Source organism: Salvelinus fontinalis, unplaced genomic scaffold, assembly GCF_029448725.1.
Source record: "Salvelinus fontinalis isolate EN_2023a unplaced genomic scaffold, ASM2944872v1 scaffold_0706, whole genome shotgun sequence".
Lineage (NCBI taxonomy): Eukaryota > Metazoa > Chordata > Actinopteri > Salmoniformes > Salmonidae > Salvelinus > Salvelinus fontinalis.
In genome coordinates, this window is record NW_026600915.1 from 63,705 (window position 1) to 78,517 (window position 14,813).

General features: G+C 47.1%; 1 protein-coding gene across 1 annotated transcript; it reads left to right on the forward strand.

The window, feature by feature from the left end:
• Positions 1 to 482: 482 nt before the first annotated feature.
• On the forward strand, positions 483 to 9,226 carry LOC129847107 (zinc finger protein 436-like). The gene is made up of 3 exons (XM_055914913.1): positions 483 to 670; positions 5,188 to 5,764; positions 6,529 to 9,226. The coding sequence occupies exons 2-3, from the start codon at positions 5,194 to 5,196 to the stop codon at positions 7,674 to 7,676; spliced, it is 1,719 nt and encodes a 572-aa protein (XP_055770888.1). The 5' UTR covers positions 483 to 670; positions 5,188 to 5,193; the 3' UTR covers positions 7,677 to 9,226.
• Positions 9,227 to 14,813: the final 5,587 nt, after the last annotated feature.

Below are 14,813 nucleotides of genomic sequence, written 5' to 3' on the forward strand. Positions count from 1 at the left end.
AGACCCGGTGGCAATGGCGAGACTGAGAATACCCTGTCTGTCTTGAGCTTTGACACCGAGTTTCTACCTGATAATGTCAGATTAGGTTATTTGCTATTCTGTGAGGGCCTTTGTTTCCGAACCCGCTACGGTGTTTGAGGTGTCAAGGATTCTGACGTGTTGCAACCAGTGTGTAGAAGGGAGATCCCCACGCTGTGAGAAATGTGCAGGGGGGCATAGTCAGAGTGAGTGTACAGTTGGGATAGTGAAAGCACTGCGTGTCAACTGTGGGGGTGGCGATGCAGCTGGGGATCCGAAGTGCCGTGCGAGAGAGAGATACCGGTTGAGATTGACAGAGTTCGAATGGGGCAAAAAAAAGTCTTCTTAACAGCTACTAGTTTTGGGAACAAAAAACTGTATTGAGATCAAATGTTTCGATGTGAAAGTTTGCATGATGTCGTTACAAAATCGATCTTCTCCCACTGCTGGCCAATGTGCATCCTCTCATCACCATATGTGGTAGTGAGTGGAAACGCCAACCGGATGCTTCACACTTATATATCCGGTGAAATATCTGGCTCATTGTTCTATCTGTGACGTCGTTCTGGGAAAGGAGGTAGTTCGGAGTTACGCTAGCTAGTTGTTGTTGCTAGTTTCGTCGGTAATCAACATATGGAAGTCCCGTTCCAAGGTAAGATCAAGCTTTAAAACATTCTATAATGATTAAATGTATATAACACATTACATATTATTTGTCGACACGTCCAATCAACATGTGTCAACAAAAAGCTAGTCTTCAGGACATTAGAGACGGTCTAGCCATGTTATCTAGCTAACGTTAGCTATAGTAGGTTGAAGTTGCCTAGGTTTTCATCTTCAACCTAGGCTAGCTAGCTAGCTATCGTTGTTAGCAAGCACGTTTGTTTAGCTAGCTATCTTCAAGACGCTGTGTTGTGACTGATCACATTATTCGTCATCAAGACAATGTCAAATATGTGATTTGTGAATCGTTCATTTCAACCAGGCAGCCTGATCACTAGATAGTAAGTGGGCAGGGACGGCGCCAGAACGAATCAGTTGGTCAGGCATTTGATTAACTATTGTGGCTGTCGGTGCCGTTTAAGATGAGGGAGGACCATTGGCTATTTTAGCATGTGAAAGAGATTTGCGTCAGTTCAAATCTGGTATCAGGACAAAATGTTATTCAGAGTCAACGAATATATTTTAAGTATTTTAATTAAACCCAAGCCATAAATGGTAAATGCAATTTTCGTATATACGGGTTCACTGTATCACCACGCAGGGTAAAGCAGGGAACTCACTGAAATAGTACAGACATCTTCTTTTATACTGTGTCAGTGGTAGTTCCAACTTCAGAGTTGGCCTGTCACAGTAGAGGCTTAGCGTGGTTTAAACTTCCTAGCCTATTGGTGGTGCCCAGGCTGGTCCCAGCCTCACAGCACTCAGGATTCAAATGTCCGGAATGGTGTTTGTGAAGATTGAACTGATTTGTTGGTTTCTACACATTCCTCAGTTCCTGTCTTCTTGTTATTCAGCATTTTTCCATCTTGTCTCAACCTTGTGGTTAGCACAGTCGACACCCTAGATTAACAACAGCTTTTCTGCAGTCACACTATGTTTTGTGATTAACATGTCCTACGGCACATGTATAAGGCATATATTTATGTTAAAAGAGAACAAGAGAAAAAAACAACAAATGTGGCATGCCAGCAAAGCCACTAAACAATACATTCATTGCATTATAACGGTGACCACAAACTGTTTAACCTACATAAAGCTGTCCCAACAGCAGAGTCTCAACACCTTACCACTGCTACTCTTGGCTATCAGCAGAACCTTGTCGGGCAGCGAATCAGTTCAGTCAGCCTCATTTACTGCCTTTAAAAACAACAACAGCTGATATGGCTGACTTGCTTTAACAAATGTGGTTTCCACTAACAATTGAGATGTACAAACTACGGCATAAGGGGACGACAAGCGGATAAGAGGCAATCCGTAATTTAAATTAAGATAATGAGTGAGCTAGGAAGGACGTAACATTAGTCACTAACTATTTGTTTAGCACTATTGAAATGTCCAGCGACAGAATTCTGAACATGGGCCGTTCTTACAGTGCTCTCCCTGTACACCAAGTCAGAACCGTAGGATAAATAAAGGGGGCAGACAATAAAAGCTCTTACAATATTTGATGATTTACATTTCTCTAAAACAGGTTATAGGCTACAGTAGAACAGTCAGAACAGTAGGGGAAATTAAGAGGTGTAAATAGACCATTATTAGGGTGAGGCACATGGGCTACTAACGTCTTACTACACAACATACACTTAGTATTACTTTCTTAGCTACAGTACATTTTGGACTAGCAGCATACAATACATGTTGGACTAGCAGCCTACAATACATGTTGGACTAGCAGCATACAATACATTTTGGACTAGCAGCATACAATACATTTTGGACTAGCAGCATACAATACATTTTGGACTAGCAGCATACAATACATTTTGGACTAGCAGCATACAATACATTTTGGACTAGCAGCATACAATACATTTTGGACTAGCAGCCTACAATACATTTTGGACTAGCAGCCTACAATACATTTTGGACTAGCAGCCTACAATACATGTTGGACTAGCAGCCTACAATACATGTTGGACTAGCAGCCTACAATACATTTTGGACTAGCAGCATACAATACATTTTGGACTAGCAGCATACAATACATTTTGGACTAGCAGCATACAATACATGTTGGACTAGCAGCATACAATACATTTTGGACTAGCAGCATACAATACATTTTGGACTAGCAGCATACAATACATTTTGGACTCACATTGTTGTGCTCGGCTCAGTTGAACAGGAAGGTGTCGCGGCGGTCCTCAGTTGTTTTGAGCGTGTCACTAATCATGCTTCATTGACAGCATGGCCAATGTTGAATGTTTATCAATTTAAAATTGGAAAAGAGCCGCTTAATCCCAGATTTGAGACCACACAGTCACTGTCACTGATTCCTTCCAAACCACTCTTTGAATTTGCGATTTCCAACTTGTTGTGTAATGTTTGTCCGACGAGCACCGATATGTTTTATCGATCATTTCTCTTCATTATTTATTTTCATATGACAAGGATTAAAAAGGATTTGCCAGTAGATTGTCAACTTGATACATGATGATGACTGCTATCTAAGATTGTGAAAGTTTGATGATGTTGACGTGATCAGTCCAATCAAAGCTACTGTAGATATAGTGTGATTTGATGTCATTTTATCTGTGGCCAATGACCTTCTTGGATGGGCACGTATATGGCAGCAGCCGAAGGGCATTTTCAAGGTCTGCTCTTATACTTGGCAGTGACGTAAAGTCCTCATGAGTGACAGAACACTCAGCCAATCACAGCACAACGCTCTGTTTTTTTTCTGCTGGCTTGCACCACCACCACAGAAAGGACTAGGCTAAAACACCTGCATTTTGGAGCTGCCTTACTCAAGAAAACAAAAAAGGGACCTCATTTTTATATTTTTACATTGTTTGCAGACTGATATGTGACATGTATTAATGCCAAAATAACATGCAAATCAGGCAAGCCCCTCCCCCCAAAAGAACATCATATATATATTATTATTTTTTTATTTATTTTTTTGTGCTAAAAATGTGGGGCTCAAAACAGGTGGGGCTCTGCCCTGAATGGCTGGTCCCCACTTGGAGGACCATCATGTATTGTATGAGCTTGGCCTTATTTCTATTACAGCATATTGGATGACTGTCATTCATATTCCATTCACCCAGTTCAATGTAACATCCATAGGTTTAGGTTACTACATGGTTCCTAACCTGTCACAATAACTCCTCCTTGGCATTTTCTTTCGTTGTCATGTCAACCAACACTGTATTCAAATTGCCCACGATTTATTTATATTCTGTCTAGAATTATAATAAACATTCTATTTCCATGATTCCAACAGTTCACCCAAGTGTTCTGATCTAAATCGCAATTGCAACATTTGGTTAAACGAGGCCTAGTGTTTTTGTTTTTTAACCCCCCTTTTTCTCTACAATTTCGTGGAATCCAATTGGTAGTTACAGTCTTGTCTCATCGCTGCAACTCCTGTACGGACTTGGGAGAGGTGAATGTCGAGATCCGTGCGTCCTCCGAAACACAACCAAACCGCACTACTTCTTGACACAATGCCCACTTAACCCGGAAGCCAGCCGTACCAATGTGTCAGAGGAAACACCGTACACCTGGCCACCGTATCAGCGTACACTGCACCCGGCCCGCCACAGGAGTCGCTGGTACGCGATGGGACAAGGACATCCCTGCCGGCCAAATCCTCCCCTAACCCGGACGACTCTGGGCCAATTGTGCACCGCCCCATGGGTCTCCCGGTCACAAACCCTCCCCTAACCCAGAATCTCTAGTGGCACAGCTAGCAGTGCGATGCGGTGCCTTAGACCACTGCGCCACTCGGGAGGCCCCGGCCTGTTTGTTTTGCCCATATCGTGAACCCGTACATGGCAGTGATCTCATGAGTGCAGAAATTGATGGAAATGCAGGAACATGTTTTGGGGTTGAAGTTGAGTTGTTTCGTACTGTTCAATCAGATCACTTAGAATGGATGTGTTGACACCGTAGGGTCACAGGTCGGGGGTGGGGGTTTCGGTGTTTAATTTAAGGCCCATTGCCAAATTCATGAGGAAACTGAGGAGCGGATGGCTTTACTGAGTTTTGCGAGTGTTGGATCACTTGACCGCAGTGTTTATTAGCTAGCTAGCTCACCTTAGCTAGCTAACTTCAATTGTAATAATCATTTACTTCATCATTCAGCCAGCGTGATATCAAATGTCATTTTGGTTCGGCTTTGCTTTTAACTAGCAGACTTCTTGCTTGTAATTGTATCTAGCGATCCAGCTAGATATCATCCCACTCTATTGAGAAAGGTGACGGTAAAATGTATCAGTAAGCTGACGTTAACACAATTAGCTCAAATGGCTAACGTTAGCGATCGTTGCCACAGCGATGTTGGCTCGCTAGGTGCATGTTCTGATCAGAATCCCAGTAGATGGAATATGTTTTATACATGGTGTATCTATCACTTTATTAGCTAAGCTGTTCTAGTGAAACTCATCCTGTTTGTGAAACTCACCTTTCACTTTTTTTTGCCTTTTTTGGATCCATCTGTAGACTTCCATGTCTGAACCCAAGTCCACAGAGTCCCTGGGTTCTGGATGTGGTGTTCCAGCCCAGAGAAGCTCACAGTGGGGTCCAGAGATGGTCTCAGTGAAGCTGGAAGACTGCAGTCAAACACTGGAACTCAATGTGATTGTCAAAGAGGAGACAGAAGTCCTAGAGGAAGAGATGGGAGTCAAAAAGGAGGTGGAGGAGAGAGCTGTCATTGAGGAAGTGCAGGAGAGAGCTGTCAAAGAGGAGGAGGTGGTGGAGGAGAGAGCTGTCAAGGAGGAGGGGGTGGTGGAGGAGAGAGCTGTCAAAGAAGAGGAGGTGGAGGAGAGAGCTGTCAAAGAGGAGGAGGAGGAGGAGGGGGTGGTGGAGGAGAGAGCTGTCAAAGAAGAGGAGGTGGAGGAGAGAGCTGTCAAAGAAGAAGAGGAGGTGGAGGAGAGAGCTGTCAAAGAAGAGGAGGTGGAGGAGAGAGCTGTCAAAGAAGAAGAGGAGGAGGAGGAGAGAGCTGTCAAAGAGGAGGAGGAGAACAGGGACGTGTCTGCTCCAGATCTAGACGAAGATGTAGATAGTATCACTGACCCAGGTAAGTTCAGGTGTGGAGTACGGAGAGAGGTTGGTGACTTGGTGGCCTCAGGGGATTCTACAATTATTGCTATTATTGACAGCTCACTTCCCACAACTATTGTTGAAGTTAGTCCAGCTTTTAAACAGAGATGATATACTATTGTTAAAGTTAGTCCAGCTTTTAAACAGAGATGATATACTATTGTTAAAGTTAGCCCAGCTTTTAAACAGAGATGATATACTATTGTTTGTTAGTCCAGCTTTTAAACAGAGATGATATACTATTGTTAAAGTTAGTCCAGCTGATAGACAGAGATGATATACTCTGTGTAGCAGTTTTCCACTAACCCACAGTTTACCAACCTGTGTCTCTGACTATTTGGCAACTCTTTCCCCAAGTCGGATTGTATGTCTGTGGATGGTAGATGGCTCTGATTAGATAGTCGTTGTTTTCATCGCCCGAGCGGTGCCCAGTAAATAATAACATCTGCTGTCAATCAACTGTTAATTAATGAAACAATGAATAAGGAGCTGTACGCTTGGGCTAGTGCCATCACCTGCTGTTGTGCCCCTAACCCCCCACAACAACTGGTCCGCGTGCCCCATAGTACAGCAGCCCTCTGCGCCAACCTGTGTGTTTGTTGGTTTTAAACAGGAAGTCACTATTCCATTGGACCATGTGTTCTAATTGGACAATTAAAGTGGTCTGAATCATTCTTAAACAAGAAACCCTCCAATGTTCTCTTCCTGATTCTAACCCTTTATCTGTCCTTATTCTCACAGGAGAGCGCTCCAACACAGGTTCAGACAGTGAGCCCAGTTCCACAGCATCAGAAAACCATAAACAACACAGACGGAGGAACTCAAGACAGAAACATCACCACTGCATGGACTGCTTCACTAGTTTCTATGAGCCAAAGGAGTTGAGGAGGCACACTTGTAGGCCCCACCCCTGCTCAGATTGCAGAGGCAGTTTTATTTGTCCAACTCACCTCATACCACACAAAAAGACCCCCAAGAGAAAGAAAACGTACCCGTGTGGTCAATGTGGGAAGAGATTTCAGACGCCAAGCAGCTTGAAGACGCACCAGCTTACTCACACAGGAAAGAAGTCGTACCACTGCTCCCAGTGTAGGAAGACTTTCAGTTGTTCGTTCAATTTGAAGAGGCATCAGAGAATACATACAGGAGAGAAGCCTTTCCACTGCTTCCAATGTGGGAAGAGCTTCCGTATGGAAGGACAGCTAAACGAACACAAGAGAATACACACAGGAGAGAAGCCGTACCACTGCTTTCAGTGTGGGAAGAGCTTTGGTCGGGCAGGGGCTCTAAAGGCACACCAGCTAATTCACACAGGAGAGAAGCCATACCACTGCTCTCAGTGTGGGAAGAGCTTCAGTCAGGCAGGACACCTGAAGACACACCACCGAACTCACTCGGGGGAGAAGCCGTACCAGTGCTCTGTTTGTGGGATGAGTTTTCCTCTTTTACAGACCTTAAACAGACACCAGCTTACTCACACAAGAAAGATGCCTTATCACTGCTCCCAGTGTGAGAAGAGCTTCAGTCAAACAGGAAGCCTGAGGGCACACCAGTTAACTCACACAGTAGAGAAGCCTTACCGCTGCCTTCAATGTGGAAAGAGTTTCAGTCATTCATCAAATGTGACGGCCCACCAGTTAACTCACACAGGAGAGAAGAATTACCACTGCCCTCAATGTGGAAAGAGCTTCAGTCTGGCAAGATACCTGAAAAAACATTGCCGAACTCACACAGGAGAGAAGCCTTACCACTGCCTTCAATGTGGAAAGAGTTTCCGTCAGTCATCACATCTGAGGGCACACCAGTTAACTCACACAGGAGAGAAGCCCTGTACCACTTCTCTCAGTGTGGGAAGATCTTCAGGCAGACAGCATAGAGACACCAGCTAAACGTGGACACGTTTTTAGCCGATCTACAGGCTCCCGATCAGATCCCGGCCCATTTTTTTCCAAATCGGAGTAAATCCGGAGTAAAACCTAGCCCGGCAGCCCCGTAAAGTGTTAATACGTACCTGATTCCCGGTTGATGGCTCTCGCTTTCTCCACTTTACAGGCTGCGGGGGCTGCCCGCGGTAGGTTTCTCCACTCTACAGGCTCTGGGGGCTGCCCGCGGTAGGTTTCTCCACTCTACAGGCTGCGGGGGCTGCCGCGGTAGGTTTCTCCACTCTACAGGCTGCGGGGGCTGCCCGCGGTAGGTTTCTCCACTCTACAGGCTGTGGGGGCTGCCGCGGTAGGTTTCTCCACTCTACAGGCTGCGGGGGCTGACGCGGTAGGTTTCTCCACTCTACAGGCTGCGGGGGCTGCCGCGGTAGGTTTCTCCACTCTACAGGCTGTGGGGGCTGCCCGCGGTAGGTTTCTCCACTCTACAGGCTGCGGGGGCTGCCGCGGTAGGTTTCTCCACTCTACAGGCTGTGGGGGCTGCCCGCGGTAGGTTTCTCCACTCTACAGGCTGTGGGGGCTGATGCGGTAGGTTTCTCCACTCTACAGGCTGTGGGGGCTGCCGCGGTAGGTTTCTCCACTCTACAGGCTGTGGGGGCTGCCGCGGTAGGTTTCTCCACTCTACAGGCTGTGGGGGCTGCCGCGGTAGGTTTCCCCACTTTACAGGCTGAGGTGGCTGCCGCGGTAGGTTTCTCCACTCTACAGGCTGTGGGGGCTGCCGCGGTAGGTTTCTCCACTCTACAGGCTGTGGGGGCTGCCGCGGTAGGTTTCTCCACTCTACAGGCTGTGGGGGCTGCCGCGGTAGGTTTCTCCACTCTACAGGCTGTGGGGGCTGCCGCGGTAGGTTTCTCCACTCTACAGGCTCTTACGACGTCACAGTAATTCAACATGTTGAATGTATTGGGCCTCAAATCAGCCGTCATCGCTGTGTGAGAAGTGCTCAGAGCACCTACGAGGCATGTCCCACCGTCAGCCCCAAAAAAGGAAACAAGGCAGGATGTACTCTGTTCCTATTCTAACTCGGTAGCTAGCTCAAGCTATGTTACCCACATCTCATGCTTTTCAAGGACTTTGTGACTGTGTTATCTAGTGGGAAGCCGTTTTGTTGTGTTCTAACTGGTCTCCAGTAGTTGGGCTCTTGCATGCCGACCATAACTGTGCTTTGGCTAGGCTAATAGCTAACGTTATTTGGCTAAATAGCTAACGTTATTTGGCTAAATAGCTAACGTTATTTGGCTAAATAGCTAACGTTATTTGGCTAAATAGCTAACGTTAGCTGGCTGACTCGCTTACTGGCTAGGATAACTGCATATAGCTAACATTTTCTGATAATTGGTTAGGTGGAAGGGCTGTGCGGTATACCGTATTTTACAATATACCGATATTGATGCACGGACCGGTTTGGGTTTTTACTTTACCTTCTATATCGGCCGTCATTGTAAATAAGAATTTGTTGTAAACGGACTTGCCTAGTTAAATAAAGTGTATATTTTTTACATATACCGGTATTTGAACGTTTGGTTTGTTAAATGTGACACGCTGTGTGTAACGTCCATGTTGTCATCCCTCTCTGCTCTCCCTCTCTCTCTCTATGCCGCATTCCACACAGACCTAGCCCCGCCCCCTGTCACTCAAGGAGCTCATATGTTGTTTCTGGACCACCAGACACGTGCGTTCAGTCTGCATGGTCAGTGCAGCACACGCAACAATATCAATACACTAGCCTTCTAGAATGTACCCTTTTGTTTCTTACATCTGCAAACAGCTAGTTTGTCTTTTCTTAGCGAGTTGTTCTATATCGTGTTAGCCGCTAGCTAGATAATAGATGTACTGAGTCAGAGCAACGGTAGCTAGTTAATACAGCCTGATACCAGTGATGGTGGAGGCCTAAATCAGCATGTTGTTTGTGAAGTAGTATCTTCTAAACCAATAAGATCAGGAGAAGCATGAATATGTTAGCTACATGAAGTAGAGCCTCCCTGCATTTTCAATTGTTGTCATGCCAACCAACACTCTATTCAAAATGCCCACTTATTTATATTCTGACTATAGAATTAAAATAAACATTCTATTTCCATGATTCCAACAGTTCACCCAAGTGTTTTGATCTAAATTAGAAGTCAAATCACAATTGCAACATTTGGTTAAATAAAATATTTTTTGGGTGGGGGGGGGCAATATCTTGCAGCCCTGCGTGGCAGTGTGGAAATGATCTCAAATTAGTGGATCAGGAAATGAAGAAATGTAATGGATATGCAGGAAATTACATTTTGTTAAAGTTTAATTGTATAAAACAATAAGATTGGAGAAAGAATTTGTATTATTCAAAAACCTAAAATCCCGTCCCACCGTTATATTATATATTTTGGCCGTATCGCCCAGCCCTATTAGATGGCGTTATGTATGATCAGAACTTTGGTTTACTTTAATGTAGCTGTAAGCTGGGTCTTGATAGCAACTGGCTGACTCATTCGGTGCTAACGTAATGTTAGCAGGCTGGTAGGGCTAATGCTGGTAGGGCTAACGCTAGCAGGCTGGTAGGGCTAACGCTGGTAGGGCTAACGCTAGCAGGCTGGTAGGGCTAACGCTGGTAGGGCTAACGCTGGCAGGCTGGTGGGGCTAACGCTGGCAGGCTGGTGGGGCTAACGCTGGCAGGCTGGTGGGGCTAACGCTGGCAGGCTGGTGGGGCTAACGCTGGCAGGCTGGTGGGGCTAACGCTAGTAGGGCTAACGCTGGCAGGCTGGTGGAGCTAACGCTAGTAGGGCTAACGCTGGCAGGCTGGTGGGGCTAACGCTGGCAGGCTGGTGGGGCTAACGCTGGCAGGCTGGTGGGGCTAACGCTGGTGGGGCTGATGCTGGTGGGGATGACGCTAGCAGGCTGGTGGGGATGACGCTGGCAGGCTGGTGGAGCTAACGCTAGTAGGGCTAACGCTGGCAGGCTGGTGGGGCTAACGCTGGCAGGCTGGTGGGGCTAACGCTGGCAGGCTGGTGGGGCTAACGCTGGTGGGGCTGATGCTGGTGGGGATGACGCTAGCAGGATGGTGGGGATGACGCTGGCAGGCTGGTGGGGCTGACGGTAGTAGGCTGGTAGGGCTGATGCTGGTAGGGCTGACGCTGGCAGGCTGGTAGGGCTAATGCTAGCAGGGCTGACGCTAGCAGGTGTAGAGGAGTGTGGAATGAACACGTCCACGCCAGGCGTCAATCTCAAAGAGCTTTGCACTGAACAGAGAACAAATAGGGGTCGGGGCCGCTCCCGGCAGTGGGGGAGGGGTCGGCCGCTCCTCTTTTGCTCATCTCACACCTCTAGTCTACATCAAAGCTCCTCCCATCAGCTCAAAGGCGGCAAGTTTAACCCAGTGGTCCACAGACGGCCTGCCGGAGACATGGACACAGCAGAGTTCTGACGAAGAGTGACGATGACTACAACACAGCCAGGGAACTTCTCCATTGGAGAACCATACACTGCACGCAAAAGTGCCTGAAAATCTCTCCTCAAGCAAACCGAGTAGACGGACTGAAAATGACATGGTTAAAAGTGTTTGTGTGTAATAAGATTCCATTTTAGAATGTGTGTGATTTATATTTTTCTGACAGTGAACAGGTATTACCCTCAGGTGTCCACGGAAACGTGTACTGTTTGGTATCTGTGCGATCATAGTCTTCACACAGGTGGTGGCAGATGTTATGAGAGTACAAAGTACCCTTCATTTACGTGGACAGTTGATTAACTCGTGCCCTGCCATGAGTCAAAGATCAATGCAGGCGATGAATGCTATTCCCTCACCTGAGCCAATCACAGTTCTCCTGACGGAAGGCTTCACCTCATCCTATCCAGGACTATAAACTGACTGTGTGAATACCACTCATTTGGTTCCCACGGTGACCAGGACTATAAACTGACTGTGTGAATACCACTCATTGTGTTCCCACGGTGACCAGGACTATAAACTGAATGTGTGAATACCACTTATTGTGTTCCCATGGTGACCAGGACTATAAACTGAATGTGTGAATACCACTCGTGTTCCCACGGTGACCAGGACTATAAACTGAATGTGTGAATACACTGCGCCAATTGTGAGCCGCCCTATGGGACTCCCAATCACGGCTGGTTGTGATACAGCCTGGACTCGAACCTATAGACATATATGTCCTGGATGGCAGGAAGCTTGGCCCCCGTAATGTACTAGGCCGTACGCACCACCCTCTGTAGCGCCTTGCGGTCGGATGCCGAGCAGTTTCCATACCAGGCGGTGATGCAGCCAATCAAGATGCTCTCAGCGGTGCAGCTGTAGAACTTTTGGAGGATCTGAGGACCCAGGCCAAGTCTTTTCAGCCTGCTGAGGGGGAAAAGGTGTTGTTGTGCCCTCTTAAGGACTGTGTTAGTGTAACAGTATAACTTTACGTCGTCCCCTCGCCCCGACACGGGCGCGACCCAGGGACCCTCTGCACACATCGACAACAGTCACCCACGAAGCAGCGTTACCCATCGCTCCACAAAAGCCGCGGCCCTTGCAGAGCAAGGGGCAACACTACTTAAGTCTCAGAGCAAGTGACGTAACTGATTGAAATGCTACTAGCGCGTACCCGCTAACTAGCTAGCCATTTCACATCCGTTACACTCACCCCCCTTTCAACCTCCTCCTTTTCCGCAGCAACCAGTGATCCGGGTCACGGCACCAATGTAACAGTATAACTTTACGTCGTCCCCTCGCCCCGACACGGGCGTGAACCAGGGACCCTCTGCACACATCGACAACAGTCACCCACGAGGCAGCGTTACCCATCGCTCCACAAAAGCCGCGGCCCTTGCAGAGCAAGGGGCAACACTACTTAAGTCTCAGAGCAAGTGACGTAACTGATTGAAATGCTACTAGCGCGTACCCGCTAACTAGCTAGCCATTTCACATCCGTTACATTAGTGTGTGTGAACCATGATAGATCCTTGGTGATGTGAACACCGAGGAACTTGAATCCCACTACAGCACCGTTGAAGTGATGGCGGTGTGCTTGGCCCTCTGTTTCCTTTGTTGTCCGCGATCAACTCTTTTGTCTTGCTGATGTTGAGGGAGAAGTTGTCCTGACACCGTACTGCCAGGTCTCTGACCTCCTACTAGGTGTCTCTTCGTCGTCTGTGATCAGGCCTTCCGCTGTCGTTTCATCACGAAACAAGATGGTGTTGGAGTCGTGCGAGGCCGTTGTGGGTGATGGTAGTGTATAGCAGGACTAAGCTTGCACCAGTGAGGGGCCCCGGTGTTGAGGGTCAGTATGTGTTGTTCCCTCACCACCTGGGGGCGGCCTGTCAGGAAGTCCAGTATCCAGTTGTAGAGGGAGATGTTCAGTCCCAGGGTCCTTAGCTCAGTGATGAGCTTGGAGGGTACTATGGTGTTGAACGCTGAGCTGTAGTCAATGAATAGCATTCTCACATAGGTGTTCCTTTTGTCCAGGTGGGAAAAGGCAGTGTGGAGTGCAATAGATATTGTGTCATCTATGAGTTTTTATTTATTTTTACTATTTTCTCCATTGTAGAATAATAGTGAAGACATCAACACTATGAAATAACACATGTAGTAACCAAAAAAGTGTTAAACAAATCAAAATATATTTTATATTTGAGATTCTTCAAAGGAGCCACCCTTTGCCTTGATGACAGCTTTACACACACTTGACATTCTCTCAACCAGCTTCATGAGGTAGTCACCTGGAATGCATTTCAATTAACAGGTGTGCCTTGTTAAAAGTTAATTTGTGGAATTTCTTTCCTTCTTAATGCGTTTGAGCCAATCAGTTGTGTTATGACAAGGTAGGGTTGGTATTCAGAAGATAGCCCTATTTAGTAAAAGACCAAGTCCATATTATGGCAAGAACAGCTCAAATAAGCAAAGAGAAACGACAGATCATCATTACTTTAAGACAATATGGAAAATTTGAAGTACTTTGAATGTTTCTTCAAGTGCAGTCGCTAAAACCATCAAGTGATATGATGAAACTGGTTCTCATGAGGACCTCCACAGGAAAGGAAGACCCAGAGTTACCTCTGCTGCAGAGGATAAGTTCATTAGATTTACCAGCCTCAGAAATTGCAACTCAAATAAATGCTTCACAGAGTTCAGGTAACACTGGGCTCCCGAGTGGCGCAGCGGTCTAAGGTACTGCATCTCAGTGCAAGAGGCATCATTACAGTCATTCCTCCAATTTGCTTACCGCCCCAACAGGTCCACAGACGACGCAATCACACTGCCCTAACCCATCTGGACAAGAGGAATACGTATGTGAGAATGCTGTTCATCGACTACAGCTCAGCATTTAACACCATAGTACCCTCCAAACTCGCCATCAAGCTCGAGACCCTGGGTCTGGACCCCGCCCTGTGCAACTGGGTCCTGGACTTCCTGACGGGCTGCTCCCAGGTTGGGAGGGTAGGTAACAACATCTCCACCCCGCTGATCCTCAACACTGGGGCCCCACAAGGGTGCGTTCTCAGCCCTCTCCTGTACTCCCTGTTCACCCATGACTGTGTGGCCATGCACGCCTCCAACTCAATCATCAAGTTTGCAGACGACACTACAGTGGTAGGCTTGATTACCAACAACGATTAGACAGCCTACAGGGAGGATGTGAGGGCCCTCGGAGTGTGTTGTCAGGAAAATAACCTCACACTCAATGTCAACAAAACAAAGGAGATGATCGTGGACTTCAGGAAACAGCAGAGGGAGCACCGCCCTATCCACATCGACGGGACAGTAGTGGAGAGGGTAGAACGTTTTAAGTTCTTCGGCGTACACATCACGGACAAACTGAAATGGTCCAACCACACAGACAGCGTTGTGAAGAAGGCGCAGCAGCGCCTCTTCAACCTCAGGAGGCTAAAGGAATTCGGCTTGTCACCCGGCTTGTCACCAAAAACACTCACAAACTTTTACAGATGTACAATCGAGAGCATCCTGTCGGGCTGTATCACCGGCTGGTACGGCAACTGCTCCGCCAATAACTGTAAGGCTCTCCAGAGGGTAGTGAGGTCTGCACAACGCATCACCGGGGGCAAACTACCTGCCCTCCAGGACACCTACACAACCCGATGTCACAGGAA

Excerpts from the sequence above, each read along its gene's own strand:
- LOC129847107 (XM_055914913.1), top strand. The coding sequence starts at position 5,194 with ATGTCTGAACCCAAGTCCACAGAGTCCCTGGGTTCTGGATGTGGTGTT. Across the intron at positions 5,765-6,528 it reads AGATAGTATCACTGACCCAG|GAGAGCGCTCCAACACAGGT; the intron begins GTAAGTTCAGGT and ends TTATTCTCACAG.